Here is a 16,309-nt window from a genome sequence, read left to right on the forward strand (position 1 = left end):
CATCAGATCCAGCAGTAGCAAACTTTATTCATGTAGGGCAGCAGGAAGAAGCTTCATAATTACAGGCTGATGAGTCTAACATCAGTGGTAAGGAAATAATTGGAAAAAATCCTGAGACAGGATTAATTTAGACTTGAAGAAGTTGAAGAAGCAGGGATTAATCATGGACAACCAGCATGGCTATGTTAAGGAAGATCCCCCTTGACTAATTTGATTGAATTTTTCAAAGAGGTAACTATGTTGATGATATGGACTTCACTATGTCTTTAACAAGGTCCCATAAGGGATATTGGTCCAAATGTTAGAGCCAGTGGGATTCAGGACAAATTGGCAAATTGGTTCTGAACTTGGCTTGGTTAGAGGAGGAAGAGGATGATGGTTGAGAGTTGTTTTTTGCGATTGGAAGCCCACTGATCCCTGTGGTGATCACATCAATGATCTGAATATGAATGTAGAAAGCATGATTAGCAAGTTCACAGATGACATTAAGATTGGTGATGTTGATAATGAGTAGCTAGTACAAGTAGGAGTAGGATGCAGAGAAAAATTAATAGCTTGGTAAGATGGGCAGAGAAATGGCAGGTGGAATTTAATTCTGAAAAATATGAGGTGATACATTTTGGATGAACTAATAAGACTAGGTAGAACCCTAGGAAGTACTGAGGAATGAGAAATCTTGATGGATGGATCCTTGTAGCAGCACAGTTAGAAAAGGTGGTTAAGAAGGCACTTAGGATGCTTGCCTTCATTAGCTGGAACATGGAATATAAGAGCAGGGAGGTTATGTACAACTATGTAAATCATTAGTTAGGCCAAAACTGGAATACTGTGTGCAATTCTGATCACCAAACGGGAGAAAGGATGTAATTGCACTGGAGGAGGTGCAGAAAAATTCACTAGCATGTTGCCTGGGATGGAGCATTTCAACTACAGGAAGAAACTGGATAGGCAGGATTCATTTTCCTTGTAGTGAAGAAGGTTCAGGAAATTGAGGTGTACAAAATTATGAAGGACATAGATAGGATAGACAGCAAGAAATGTTTTCCCTTAGCAGAGGTGTCTATAACTGTTGAGCTTAAGTTTAGGGCAAGACATTGGAGATTTAGAAGGGAGTTGAGGAAGAATTTTTTTCAAAGTGTAGCTGAAATCTGCTTGAGAGGGTGGTGGAGGGAGGTACTCTGAACATTTAGGAAACATGTGGATGAGCATTCGAAGTTCCAAGGCATAGTAGGCCAAGCGCCAAGTGCAGGGAAATGCAATTAGTGGAGATAAGCATTTGTTGGCCAGCATGGTCACGGTGGGCCTAAGGCCCTGTGGCCATGCTGTATGTCTCTTATGACTCCATAATTTTATGGCCTTTTTAAGCCTCACACAAAGCCTTTCATACTGTCATTTGGGGAGAACCGTGGATCATCTATCACAAATTTGGTTGCCTGCAGAAATTTGTTTCCATGCATCTGTTTCATGATAGAATGGATGCTGTGATCATAATCAGTATGTCCACATACAGTGCAACCTGGTGTGAAACTAAGCTGTGTCATTGCCCAATACCTTTCTCAACCTTTTTCACTACAACACTACATCTCATCTTCAACAAACTCCCTGCTGGATGGAGCAATGGACAAGATAACTTGGAAACTGCTCAACCTACTTTGCAGTCAATCCAGAACCAAGGTCATCCTAGCCTTAGTTATCAAGCTATGTGGATGACACTTGCCTACAGACGCACTTGGAGACTGAATTCCATGACATTGCTGACTTGTTTACTGAAGCGTATGAGGAAATGAGCCATGATCAAGCCTACCTGCCATCCTTTCTCTCTCCAACCCCTCTTCCCATACAACATCACCCTACAGTACTAAATGTGTACAAAGAAACACCAGAAAACATAGACCACTTCTCACATTCTTAGGAGCCACTTCTCATTGAAGGTAGCCATTGATGATGAAATTAACCATTGCCTTCTGTGTGCCAGCACAGGTATTGGCCATCAAAGGAAAAGAGTGTATAAAGATCATGTCCTCAGACTTGGCACATAGCTCATGGTCTGTAGGGCAGTAGAGATCCTTGTCTTCTTGTATGCTTCTGAGACATTATCCTCAGCAGGTAACTCAAAATACTGGAAAGAACACCATCTCTGCAAAATCTTCCAAATCCATTGGCAGGATAAGTGAATGATTATTTGTGTCCTCTTCCAATCCAACATTTCCACTACTGAAGGTCTAATTACACTATGTTAATCTCGTAGGAGAGGTCACATCATTTGCATATCCATCACTCAGCTCCTGAATTGATGCTTTATTCCAAGCTTTGTGACAGCAAGAGATTACCAGGTGGACAGAGGAAAAGGTTCAAGGAACTTCTCGAAACCTCTTGATAAAGAGTAGTAGGCCCATTGACTCATTCCCATGACTGTTCAAAGTAGAGAAGGAGCTTTCAGGATGGCTGAAGTTTGTGTGCCTGGAGCAAATAGAAAACCAGAAAGAGTGCACCCCCTTCTAAAGTGCCCACCTCCCTACCCCATCAAGCCCCTCTTGTACCTGATTCCAAGGGATCGTCAAAGAAGAAGATATCTGCAGGCAGTTTTTTTGTTCGGGGCACTTAGGCTCAGAATTGAGGAGCTATCAGATGTTGAGATACATCAGGGTGAGAGAAAGTTGTCTGGACACTTTGCGTCAGAAGGCAGTCACAAACCTGGGGTTAAGTACTGCAGGTTTGATCAGTGGTCAAGTAAGTCAGTTTGCAACTACACATCAGGCTGTTGGGGGAACCCAGAAAGTAGTGTTGGAAAAGCCTCACTATTTCACATGTCCGAAGTATGTGAGGTTCTATGTTGATGAAAATAAGCACTGCAAGGAGGATGAACAAACCCACCACAGCACCTTAATATGTATAGGGGTCACTCAGCTGGGGGATGTGTAAAGGAATGTTGTAGTGATAGAGGTTAATATAGTTAGCTAGATAGGCACTATTCTCTCAAAGGCTATATTGCCTGCCATGTGCTGGGGTTTCGTTCATCTCCTTTGAGCTGGAGGAATTAGGGCTTAATTAGAAGTTCTGCTGGAGTATTATGAGGAGCTAGGGTGTAAATTAGAAAGCTGAGTCAAAAGGGTAATAACCTCTGGATTACTTACAGAATCAAGTGCAAATTGACATAATTTAAAAGATTAGATGGTTAATTCATGGTTCAAAATGTAGTATGAGAGAAACAGGATAGGGCATGAAGTTGGATGGCGAGGAAAGGTAGAGCTGTTCCATTGGGACAGGCCTTACTTCACTTGTTCTAAAATCTTTGTCCTATCCAATCAAATAAATGGGCTGTAAATAACAGCAGAGAGGATTCAGTAAAAGAAATTTTAAAAAGTGAAAAAGACAAGGTAATTGTGCATGGTAATGTTATGGGCAATGGTAACCAGAGGTAGACAACAGGAGAATTAAGGGTGGTAGGGACCAGACAAAAAAGTTGCTTTGAGGTCAAGATCAGATCAGCCATGGTCTTCTTGAATGGCAAAGCAGGGTCAAGTTGTGGTACAGCCTACTCTAGTTTCAAGTTCTTTTGTTTATATGTCCTTTTATTTTGTGATCTCACTATTGTCACTCAGCCCTTGTCAGTCAGCTAGGTGAGATTGCAGATGCTCAAGCTAAAAAGGTGCAGTCCAGAGCCAGAAATCATAGGCCCAGAATGCTCATGGTCTTTCTCTGCTCCAAATCAGCAACTTTCTACAAGTCAAGTTACTGTTATTTGGAGACAGCTGGCCAAGAAGGAATATGCACAAGACTATGCATAACAGTGATTGGTTAATGGCCTGGATTTTTTTTAGGGAAATTCAGCTGTTGGGCTTCTCCACACAAATTCCAGCAAGTATGGGATTTCTCTGTATACGTGCATGTGCAAAAGCAGTAATCTCAGATTTCCTGACAGGTGTTTTACCACTGCAATCCGCTGTCGGATTCTTTAAGAACTGAGCAGGGAGTTCTTCTCTATTAATTTTAGTGGAGGCGAACAGCTGCAAAGCACTGCTGTAACGGTCGGTATTTTCATTTTTTTGTTGATTGTTTGAATCTATTTACACATTTCAATTTTTTAAGTGTTTTAAAATTTTCAGGTTGTTAATTTTTAAAAAAACGTTTACTTTTTTTGCTTGTTTTATTCAGAAACATTCAGAATTAGAAGCTGAACCAATGAATGTGGTCAGCTAACTATAACAGCTTTTGCCTTTCAGCTGTTTCATTGGATTATTCTGCACCTTCCCCACCACGCACACAGACACACATGAGCGTGCGCGTGCACACACGCACGCACGCACACGCACGCACACACACACACACACACACACACACACACACACAAACCATGTTAACTTGAAGACCCTCCCCTTTGAGAACTTCAAAATTTCACCCAATGTTTGTTTTCTACCATGAATAGATGCACAGAGTATAATGTTAAATTGATTTAGTCTGTTATTCATCGATTGTGGTGAAGCTAACATTGAGTTAATCGGCAACAGAGGAAGGCAATAAGCTAAAACAGAACATGCTGAAAATACTCAACGTGCGACCCAGCATCTGTGGAGAAAGAAACAGAGCTGTTATTTTAGGTTGATGACTTTTTATCTTACTTTTTATCATTGGTTCTGATGGAAGTTTATTGATGTGAAGAGTTAGTTCTGTTTCTCTCTTCACAGATGTTGCCTCAGCTGCTGAATATTTCCTGTATTTTCTGTTTTAATTTCAGGTTTCTAGCATCCACACTGTATCACTTTTTGAAGGTATGAAACAAACTACGTTAGAATGGAGAGCCTTTATTACTTTCATTCCTTGCATGTGAGCATCACTGGCGAGGTCGAAGTGATCATACTTAGTTGCTTCCGACAAGGTTGAGCAGCTACAGCCTTGAGCCAATACATTTCTTGTGGTAAAGGTACAGTTTCTGTATATTGTATATAGTTTTAAACATTGAGTGGACAAGCAGATGTTGTAATTATCAGCAATAAAAGGAAGGTAAATTAGGAACAGCAGTGGAAAGAGGAATTACATGTGTTTATTGAATCCATTATTCAATAAGTTGGAGTCTGACTGTCCGTCCAGATCAGGCGTACCAAAGTTGTCTTCTCCTAACCCTTTGTTCACATCTGTTGTTTCTCTTCCTTTTCCGGCTCATCCTTTTCCTTCCCCTCTTTCTCCTTCACCTCTTGGTCCATAACATCTGTCAGTGACTGATCCTGCTTTATTGGCAGGTTGTGAAAGATGCAACAGGCAAAAAAGAAAAGACCCATAACTTTGTCCTGTAAGGGGCTTGCCAAGAAGTCCAGCAATGCTGCTTCAGAACACACATAGTTCGTTCAATCATGTTGTACTTTAGTAGTAATGAGGTCATGTACCTTTTGTTCATGGGACATGATGATGTCAAGAACCAGATAGACAAAGATTGTCTATCCTTGTCTTTGACCCTCTTGGCCACTTCTTTGTCTCAAGGATGTCAGGCACAGCAAAGAGTCACAAGCTGAATGCTACCCAGTATTCCACATTAACCAACATAATCATACCTGCAAAATTTTGAGAGTATTTTCTAGCAGCGCTGGTGCATAAAAATGGAAATTCAAACCTGTTCAAGTGCCTCCTCTTGATTCCATTGGTTAAGGCTGTAAACAGCACAATCTATGAATGTATATTGAATCACAGGTATGAACTTTAGGATTTCATCACTAAACTACATATGCAAAATATGAATTTTAGGATTTCACCACTAAACTACATATTTAAAAATATCTCAACATTGCAGTCTGTTTTATGGAATAATGTGTCAACTTATCAATGGTTTGCTGGTCGCACATATTTAGTGCAGCTGATCAACTAAAACCTGACATAGATGCACACAATGACATTTTGGCAAATCATGGAACAAGTATATCATGATTGGTAATATTGGAAGTTACCAATCTGTATTCTTCTGTTATCTTGTAGCCATTTCAACATCGTAATTTGACTTTTTTTGTAGGTGGTACTGTGAAGGAAAGGAACTCAAGAACTCACCTGACATTCAGATTGCCTATGATGGTAATCACTGTTCACTGATCATTTCTGAGGCCTTTGAGGAGGATACAGGACGTTACACTTGCTTGGCTTCGAATATATATGGATCAGACACGACATCTGCAGAACTTTACATAGAAGGTAAAAACTTGTTGCTTAAGAACTTTCTGCAATGCCTCAGTACCTTTGTATTGTAACATTAAGAAAGCAGATTTTATGTTATTATGTGATAAGAAAGAATATTTTCAGATTTTATTCCACTACAGCAGATGGAATAAGAACATAAGAACACACTAGTTAAAAGCAACAGTAGGATATTCAGTGTGCCTGCTTCACCATGACTGATCTTTTACCCCAGCTCCATTTTTCACTATCAATGCATTCCTTGAGTCCCTTAAATATCCAAAAATCTATCAATCCCTGTCTTGAATAAACTAAACATCTGAACTTCCACAGCCATATCAGGTAGAGAAATCCAAAGATTCACTACCCTCTGGGGGGGGTGGAGTGAAGAAATTTCTTCTCACCTCAGTTCTGATTGGCTAACTCCCTTATTTTGAGACTGAGACCCTGGTTCAAGACTCACAGCCAGGGAAAATTTCATTCCTGCATCTGTCCTGACAAGCCCTGTAAGAACTTTGTATGTTTCATGAGATCACCTCTCATTGTTTTAAACTCTAGACAGCAAAGGCTCAATCTGCTTAAACAGCCACCGTGCCCCCACCTCCTCCAAAAAATCAATCTGGTGGACCTTTTGTGCACTCCTACAGTTACAAGTACTTTCTTTCCTAGGTAGGGAGACCTATATGTACACAATATTACTAGAACCCTACATAATTGCAATTCTTTATTCTGGTACTCAGATGCTCATGGTAAAGGCCAACATACACATTTTCCCTTCCTAATGGCTTGCTATACCATACCTATTAACTTGCAGTGATTTGTGTATGAGGAAACTTCGATCTTTTTAAACACTAACATCTTTCAATCTCTCACCATTTCAAAAACAATCCATTTCACCATTTTTTATCTACCAAAGTAGATGACCTCACATTTATTCACATTGTATTCCATCTGCATATCCTTACCCATTCTCTTAGCCTGTCAGTATTCCTCTGAAGGCTCTCAGCATTCTCCTCACAACCCACACTGCCACCGAGCTTTGATCTTTACCAAACTTGGATACATTCAAAACATAATTATCTCAGCATGAGATTTGGACAGGCTCCACTTCCTTGGGTGGTTTTCCTTTGATAGAGAAAATCAGTAATGTAGTGGCAATATTCTGCTCTAAAACAAATGCACATGCTGATTGGTTCTGAGTGGTAATGTGAGCGGAAACTTTAAAAGGATAGTATTGTACTTTTGCCCGCACTTCAGTGCTAGTCCTAACCGATGGCCGAGGAACCGGTTTACAAACGACACACCAATCCACTAATTGATTAAATACATGCACTATGAATTAGCCTTCCAGCCATACTCCATATAAGTGACCCCATAAAAGTGGTATTAAAACTGAGAAGAATTGGCAAAGTTTCATAAGGAGCACAACAAAATATGTTACAAACAGTACTCAGCTATTTCTGCTGCATGGATGCATGAAGACATTTTATTTTGACAGACATGTTATATAAGGATTTAAAAGATGATGAGCAGCAGAGCAAGGTCATTGAAATTTCATTGGAGATAAACAGCAAAAATACATTTCAATGCTGCAAAATATCTTAGAATGATCAAACAGCAATGTATGAAGAGCAAATGTACCCATAAAGTAATTCTGATACTCTATCATTTACACCCATGACATCCTTACATTAAGGATTTATGAACATTTGGAGAGGTATAATATGATCAGGAATAGTCAGCATGGCTTTGTCAAGGGCAGGTCCTGCCTTACGAGCCTGATTGAATTTTTTGAGGATGTGACTAAGCACATCAATGAAGGGAGAGCAGTAGACATAGTGTATATGGATTTCAGCAAGGCATTTGATAAGGTACCCCATGCAAGGCTTATGGAGAAGGTGAGGAGACATGGGATCCAAGGGGACATTGCAGTGTGGATCCAGAACTGACTGGCTCACAGAAGGCAAAGAGTGGTTGTTGAAGGGTCGTATTCTGAGTGGAGGTCGGTGACCAGTGATGTAACTCAGGGATCTGTACTGGGACCCTTACTATCTGTGATTTTTATAAATGACCTGGATGAGGAAGTAGAAGGGTGGGTTAGTAAGTCTGCGGATGACACGAAGGTTGGGGGTGTTGTGGATAGTTTGGAGGCCTGTCAGAGGTTACAGAGGGACATAGATAGGATGCAAATTTGGGCTGAGAAGTGGCAGATGCAGTTCAACCCACATAAGTGTGAAGTGGTTCATTTTGATAGGGCAAATATGTTGGCGGAATATAGTATTAATGGTAGGACTCTTGGCAGTGTGGAGGATCAGAGGGATCTTGGGGTCCGAGTCCATAGGACGCTCAAAATGGCTGCGCAGGTTGACTCTGTGGTTAAGAAGGCATATGGTGTATTGTCCTTCATCAATCGGGGAATTGAATTTTGGAGCCGAGAGGTATTGTTGCAACTATATAGGTCCCTGGTCAGACCCCACTTGGAGTATTGTGCTCAGTTCTGGTCGCCTCACTACAGGAAAGATGTGGAAGCCATAGAGAGGGTGCAGAGGAGATTTACAAGGATGCTGCCTGGAATGCAGAGCATGCCTTATGAAGGCAGGTTGAGGGAACTCAGCCTTTTCTCCTTGGAGTGACGGAGGATGAGGGGTGACCTGATAGAGGTATATAAGATGATGAGAGGTATTAATCGGGTAGATAGTCAGAGGCTTTTCCCCAGGGCTGAAATGGTGGCCACAAGAGGACATAGGTTTAAGGTGCTGGGGAGTCGATATAGAGGAGATGTCAAGGGTAAGTTTTTTACTCAGAGAGTGGTGAGTGCGTGGAATGGGCTGCCGGCAACGGTGGTGGAGGCTGATACGATAGGGTCTTCCAAGAGACTGTTAGATAGGTACATGGAGCTGAGTAAAATAGAGGGTTATGGGTAAGCCTAGTAATTTCTAGGGTAGGGACATGTTCGGCACAGCTTTGTGGGCCGAAGGGCCTGAATTGTGCTGTAGTTTTTCTGTTTCTATGTTTCTAAAAGCATCAGAATTGTTTACCTTTCAAAAGACGTGGATTACCTATCCAGCACCTAGCTTGTTATCACCACTCCATAATCTTTGTACTCTGTGATAAAGAGGATAAAACAGAGTACCTTCCAGATAAGTGCTTTGCATATTCAAATAACATTTGCAGTGTTTAATCTACATCATGAGTGCTTGACTTCAAAGAGCGCCTGTAGAATGGTGCTTGGCATGCTGCATGTTGCATTACACAGCCATCAACTTTTCTGCAAAAGCTGCAGTTAGAAATCATGACACAAGAGGAAGAGGATAATAATACAGTGCATTCTGACCGGGCCCCTGAATTTTCTATGACACCTACCTTTATTTTTAATAAGCACAATTTTTCCAGCCCTATGTGAAAATTGTGAAGAATGACTAAACTGTCACCTCAACAAGGATCAAGATAGTTTTGTGTGTGTTTCTAAAACATTCTGTCATGTTATAGCTCTGGGCTGTTAGTGGCTCATAAACATAACCATTTTTCAGAAGTTCCAAGCAAAGAATAGGTAATGACTTACAAACTACCCATTCATTCTCTAATCACATGCCCTTCATGGAAACTGTGTTCTCACTTCTAGTGCAAGACATTGCATGGCCATGAGATTTGCAAGTCCATCAATCACAATTCTCTTGAGTGTGTATCCAATAGTGTTGAAATTCACTCTTAAACTGTGGGCCTAAATGTTAGCAGTGGGAGCACTCATAAGAGATGCTAAAGCTCTGTGTATGGCCTGTGCACTTGAGGCTGCAGTACTGTTAATTCACATTGTCAATCTGAAGTCACAGAATTACTGTTTGCATCATGCTTTGAAAAGGGGTAACTGACTGTTGTGCCATTCACACTTCTGTAGTTCCATTGCTTCATAGTAGCACAGAAGGCTCAGAATGTGCATTCCCCATTACTGCAGAGAATCCAATTGAAGCCACTTCGAGATCCATAATGATACACTTGTTTAAATTTAGAAGTTCTGACATTCCAGTTAGGGGGAAGAATAAACACAGGATGGATCAATAATCCGTGACTCGGAATTTTAGAGAGCCTTTAATATATAATTTTAACTGGTGGAATTGATATTGAATTATAATATCCCTGCTGCTTATTGTGTTCTACCGTACATATGACAGACTTAAGAAAGAATAAGATCATCTATCCTTAATCCAGTCCTTCTGCTTTTAAGCCCATCTACATAATGAATGACTGTATCTTTGATGATATCGTTGATTGCCCTTAATTTCTTAAAAGATTGAGATAAATGACCACCTAATCTATTTGGATTCTGCTGATTGAGCAGGGAGCATTAGCTAAGACACCAGGAGAACTTACTGCACGGTAGTGTAGTGGTTAGCGTAATGCTAATAACGTAACGCTATTACAGCGCCAGCGACCTGGATTCAATTCCGCCACTGTCTGTAAGGAGTTGGTATGTTCTCCCCGTGACTACGTGAGTTTCCTCCGGGTGCTCTGGTTTCCTCCCACATTCTAAAAAAGAGGTGCATCAATGAGGTCAGGGTAATCGATGTGATTACATGGACTTCAGTAAGGCCTTTGACGAGGTCCCACATGGAAGACTAATCTAACAGGTAAGGGCCCATGAGATCCAAGGCGAATTGTAAACTTGGATCCAAAATTGGCTTGGCAAAAGGAGCCAGTGGATGATAGTAGAGGGTTGTTTTTGTGGCTGGATGCCTGTGACAAGTGGTGTTCCATAGGGATCGGTGCTGGGACCCTTGCTGTTTGTAATATGCATGATGTGAATAACACGTTTGTCAGTTTGCAGATGACACGAAGATTGGTGGAGTTGTTGACAGTGTGGAGGGTAGTCTTAGACTACAGGGTGATATCAGTGTGTTGGTGAAGTGGGCTGAGAAATGACAGATGGAATTTAATCCAGACAAATGTGAGGTGAAGTATTTTGGGAGTCCTAATGGGGCTAGGACCTACACCATGAGTGGTAGGGTCCCAGGGAGAATTGAGGAACAGAGGACCTTGGTGTACATCCAAAGATCCTTGAAGGTGACAGCGCAGGTAAATAATGTGGTTAAGAAGGCATTAGGGATGCCGGCCGTCATTATTCGGGGCATTAATTACAAGTGCAGGGAGATTGCACTCCAGCTTTATAAAATATTAGTGAGACCTCAGCTGGAGTACTGCATGCAGTTCTGGTCACCACTCTGTGGGAAGGATGTGATAGCACCGGAGAGGATGCAGAGGAGATGTTACCTGGGATGGATTGTTCCAGTTATGAGGAGAGACAGGAGAGGGTAGACCCATTTTCTTTGGAGAGGAGTAGGTTAAATGGGGACATGATTGAAGTATATAAAATTATGAGGGAATGGACAGGGTAGGATGCAAGTAGGTAGAACTAGAGAACCTAGATTTAGGGTAAGGGGTAAGAGATTTAGAGGGAATACACTGCCTGAGAGGTGGTGGAAGCAGAGCTGCTTGCACCATTAAGAAGTGTCTGGATGAGCACTTGAATCACTCAGGAATAGAAGGCTATGGGCCAAGTGCTGGAAGATGGGATTAATAGATGGAAGATGGGTTCCCACTGGTCAGCATCAACATGGTGGGCCAAATGACAGGCTGTATGACTGAGATGAAAAAGGGACATAAGCATGATAATGGGAAATGATTTACCTGAAGTTGGAGAATTCATTGTTCATCTCAGAGATTGCAAAATGCCTAGACAGAAGATAAAGATGTTATCCATCTAGCTTTTGTTGGGCCTCACTATTTGTTTTCCAAATGTCATACTTATTTGGGTGCTGTGGATTACGTTGTGGTCTTGTCCTAAAAGAAGTATTGGCCCCTTTCCAAATGCAACTCTGGACATTCAACTTATTTATGGGCTCCTTAATTTAATTGTGTTGCTCAAAAGGAAAGCAGATATTAGAGCTGCTCTATTCAGCGTTTCCAGGAGGAGATGCAGCTGTGCAAACAGCTGCCAGCAAGATTGTTAAAGTTTTCATAAAGCCTTCTAGAAGAACAGGAGTTGTCCTTTGGCTCCACAACTCTCCTGAGTGCCATTGCAAACCCATGACTGCTTCCTTTCTCAGCACTTATCTGCAGGTGGCCAACAATCATCTAACAAGCTGTTTGAAGATGAGTGGTAGAGACAAGCATTCCTTAAAATCAGCACTGAAGATCACTATTGATCATCCATTGAGCCTTAGTAATTTCTCCCCTTGCTACTTCATGGTGCCTTAGAGGTCTAAATAAATTTCTATCCCTTTGTTTCTTTTGGATGATTATTGCAGCTCTCATTGATCAACTACTCTTATTTATTTGTTTAATTGCACAATATTCTGTTTTCATAAATGAATGGTCCTGTTATGGGAAATATTTATTTAACACAGGCACTAATCTTTCTTTATATATTGCACAGGTCTCACCTCATCCGAATCTGAACATGACTCTGCAAAGGAAGAAATGAGCCAGTATGTACAATGAAAACAATTCACAGTTGATAGTCTTCTGTTTCTGACTCATTTTGTTGATCATCAAATAACTAGAAACATTTACACTGCAGTATCATATCATATAAGGCAGATCACAGTGGTGTTATCAAGCAGAATTTGACATTGAGATACATAAAGGAAATATTAGGACAGGTTGTCAGAAGCTTGGTGAATGGGATTTGGTGCAAGTTAGGGGATAGGCAGCAAATGACTTCAAGTGACATTTGGGATGACTTCAAATTTGGCTGGCATTGGAATAGTGGAGGTGGTAAAAACATGGATGAAGGTTTCAGCAGCAGAGGAGTGAGGCCAGAGAGGAGGCTGATTTTAAAAATGGCATAAAAATGTAGTCATAAGCATATATCAATAACAAAAATGACACTAAATTGGCCAAAAGTTTGGTTTGGCCCCAGATGGAAAGCGGACAATGGGATTTATTCAATATCTAAGGAACAGAGTTTGTGGCTGGGACTGAAGTCAGTGGCTTTGGTCTTCCCTGTATTTAATTGTAGCAAATATCTGTCTATCTAGTACTGCATGTTGAATAGACAAACTGATAATTTAGAAACAATGAAAGGGTTGAAGTTGATCTGGATTTTTTCAGCATGTTAAGGGAAACCAATGTTATGTTTTTAGGTAATGTTACTGACGGACAGCGTGTAACTGAGAAAGAGAAGCCAAGTTAATGCCTCTTATGATTGTAATGCATTATATTGTCTTGAAAATTGGTGGTAATCTAGAGGATACATTGAGACACTAGTCTAGTGTATACTATTTGTTCGCCAACTGGACAAGCAAAAATCACATGTAGATCATTTTATGAATTTGTTTTCCTTTGTGGAATATCCTGTGCTGGGGAAGTGTTTTTTGTGGCATCACAACACAAGAACTATCCTGTAAGTGTTTATAAATTCCAGAATACCAGATGATGCTGTAATTACTTCTCCAAAAGGAATGTTATTTTGCTATTCATAACATGAATTCTGTATTTATTGATTTCTTGGTTAGAGCTTAATCATTTCTGATACAAGAAACCCACCTTTCCTACAGACACTTGTGTTTCAACAACAATATGTTACACATTCTGAAATAGTCAAATCAGATTTGCCACTTTCGTGCCTGTTGACATTGAATCCATGCGACCTTCCTCTTCAAGAAGGATATCAGTGCTTAAATTCAAATTTCTTGAGCACATCGGTCTTAACAGAAGGATAAAATTGTACATTTTCGTAACATATTCTACTAACAGGGACAAGTGACTCTAGTCAATCAGATACTAAGTACTTGTAACAATTGTAATATTCATTTTTTGGGAAAATATAGGCAATGGGAAATAGTAAAATATTTAAAAAATGAAAATAAATTCTTGCTAGTAACTTATCCCTCCCCAATTCACTTTGTTTACATTCCAGCTGAACCCCTGAAAAACATCAGATGAACTGTTTAGTCTGTTGCTGTTGTTCATGTCCTTTCTTCTGAAATTCACAAATCGGGCCTAACATGATTGCCAATCACAAAACTCCAACATTTTGCAGCCAAAAGCTTAACTTGGTATTCAGGTAGAATATAAAATGGAATCTCTTTTTTTCCTGGCAAATACCAAAGTGAACAGCAGAGTATGCCTTAAATCAAGGTAGTTGTGTAAGTTGTCCCAGCTGCTCTGATCCTCCCTGTTTGTAGTGTCAATTTCAATATATTGTTCATGCGGCACTGGTGAGTTCTTTAAATAGATTAAGCACTGTTGACCTGTGCTCACAAGTGTGTGCATCCCACTCACCAGCCAAGCCTCTTTTCTGTTTGGCTCCTCATAGCACCAAGCTGCTTCTCTGTCCTTGACTCCATTCAACTATCCTGACATTCACTTCTCAACATAGATTCACGGTAATTCCAGGGGTGTTTTGTTTTAGATACATACAGTAAATCCTTTTTCTGATTTTTAATGTGCACAGTGGTAATCCACTGTTTTATAAGGGAATGGCAGTGACTTCAAATCTGTGTATAAAGATTGTCTGATTTTTATGGAATAATATTTTTGACGAATTAGCTATTGCTCAGGATATTGGTTGATTGCAGACATACTCACTTTATAAGGGTAACCATGAGTATAGGCTCTATTGAGCACTTGTATTATAGATTTAAAACATTATATCATGAAGGACAACATGTCATTATTATTTCTGTAATACTCCATTTAATTATGTGCGATGCATAAAAATGTTAGTCGTTTGTTTACAGTTTTTAAACTTCACATTGTATAAGACAAAAAATATCAAAACAGTGTCAGGTCTTGTATTTAACAATTACTTTTTATTTTTAGGGTTCAGGATAAGATCCCCATTGCTGTTGTAGATTCATCCCCTCCTCACAATCCTCCAAATATTCATTCAGAGTTTCACCAGTTACATTGCCCAGGTGTCCAGCCTCCAGTACAACGTATACAACAGGTATTATCAGATCTGCCTTGTTTTCAGTATTTACCTGGAGTCATAGAGATTTAAGCATGTAAGTTGGGTTTTTGGCCATCACATGTGTCTTATTATTAACTCTTCATCCAGTGCTGTCCTCCCAACTTCAATTTTCCTGCCTTATCTCCATGTTATCTGATGTTCTTAAAAGCCTGTCCAGTATTTATTTAACTGTTATCATTAAATATAACATGCTAATATACATTTAAATATTTGTTTGAAAATAATTGATAATTCATATATTGCTGAATATATTCATTAGTAATCTTTTCTGATTAAAATAGATTTGCCATCTTTGAAACCTTTCATGCAATTGTCATGTAATTTGCTAATAAAAGGCTAATTCGAATTTGCTGCAGACCTTGGCCAGTCGGGAACAGTCTAAGCTTTTGCACAAAAATGTCAATTCCCAAATTTTCTTATTTTCTTGTCAAAGAGGGGTGGTAATTCTTCCTCAGTTTTATGATTGACATTTATAATGTTCCTTTCTGATTACTCAACTAGTTTTAACTATGGTTGTTCATTTTTTACAGCACATGTAAAATTGCCATTGACAGTGATGAAATGAAACAAAGAATTTTTTAAAGCAGAAATAAACAATACAGAAATTATTGTATGGTCTGCTGGCATCTGTAAAAAGTAAGATGTCTGACCATTATTAGAATTCAATAGGATGAAGGAATCCATCCAATGCTAACATGGAATCTACATGCAGCAGAAGCATGAGTCAAAGACTTGGCTGCTCCATGACCTTTTCCCTGAGCTTCCTTTGAGAAACACTTGAAAGGAGCTCAGAAATAAAAATCATGTAACAGCCCAGCTGCATTCAATGGAAGCATGAATCAGTTTGTTTTTCTGTGAGTATTGGATGGAATAATAAATCATCTGGGGGCACAGTGCTTGCAAATGTTGCCTTATTCTTGAAATGTTATCAAGTCCACAAAAATAAAACAATGTGGAGACTGGCAGTATGAAACCAGAACAGAAAAATGCAGGGAATGCTCACAGATGCTTCCATTGAGCTCTCCCTTCTTTATTCCACCCTACCATTTGTTTTCTTTTTCTCTTCCTCGTCTCCACCCTCCTTCTCTGCATATTAAAATCTATTTATTTCTGTTTCCATTATTAATAGAAGGTCAATAACTTAAACATAAACTTTGTTTCACTCTCATCAATGTTTCCTGA

The 16,309-nt window shown here is 39.9% G+C and overlaps 1 protein-coding gene across 1 annotated transcript in view; it reads left to right on the plus strand.

The window, feature by feature from the left end:
* mypn (myopalladin) overlaps nucleotides 1-16,309 on the plus strand; it is a 193,356-nt gene that overhangs the window by 58,165 nt on the left and 118,882 nt on the right. The window contains exons 3-5 of the mRNA XM_052027770.1: nucleotides 5,999-6,174; nucleotides 12,587-12,638; nucleotides 14,977-15,103. Of these exons, the coding sequence (XP_051883730.1) occupies nucleotides 5,999-6,174; nucleotides 12,587-12,638; nucleotides 14,977-15,103 (355 nt within the window). The remainder of the gene's footprint in view (nucleotides 1-5,998; nucleotides 6,175-12,586; nucleotides 12,639-14,976; nucleotides 15,104-16,309) is intronic.

This window comes from Pristis pectinata, chromosome 12, assembly GCF_009764475.1.
Source record: "Pristis pectinata isolate sPriPec2 chromosome 12, sPriPec2.1.pri, whole genome shotgun sequence".
Lineage (NCBI taxonomy): Eukaryota > Metazoa > Chordata > Chondrichthyes > Rhinopristiformes > Pristidae > Pristis > Pristis pectinata.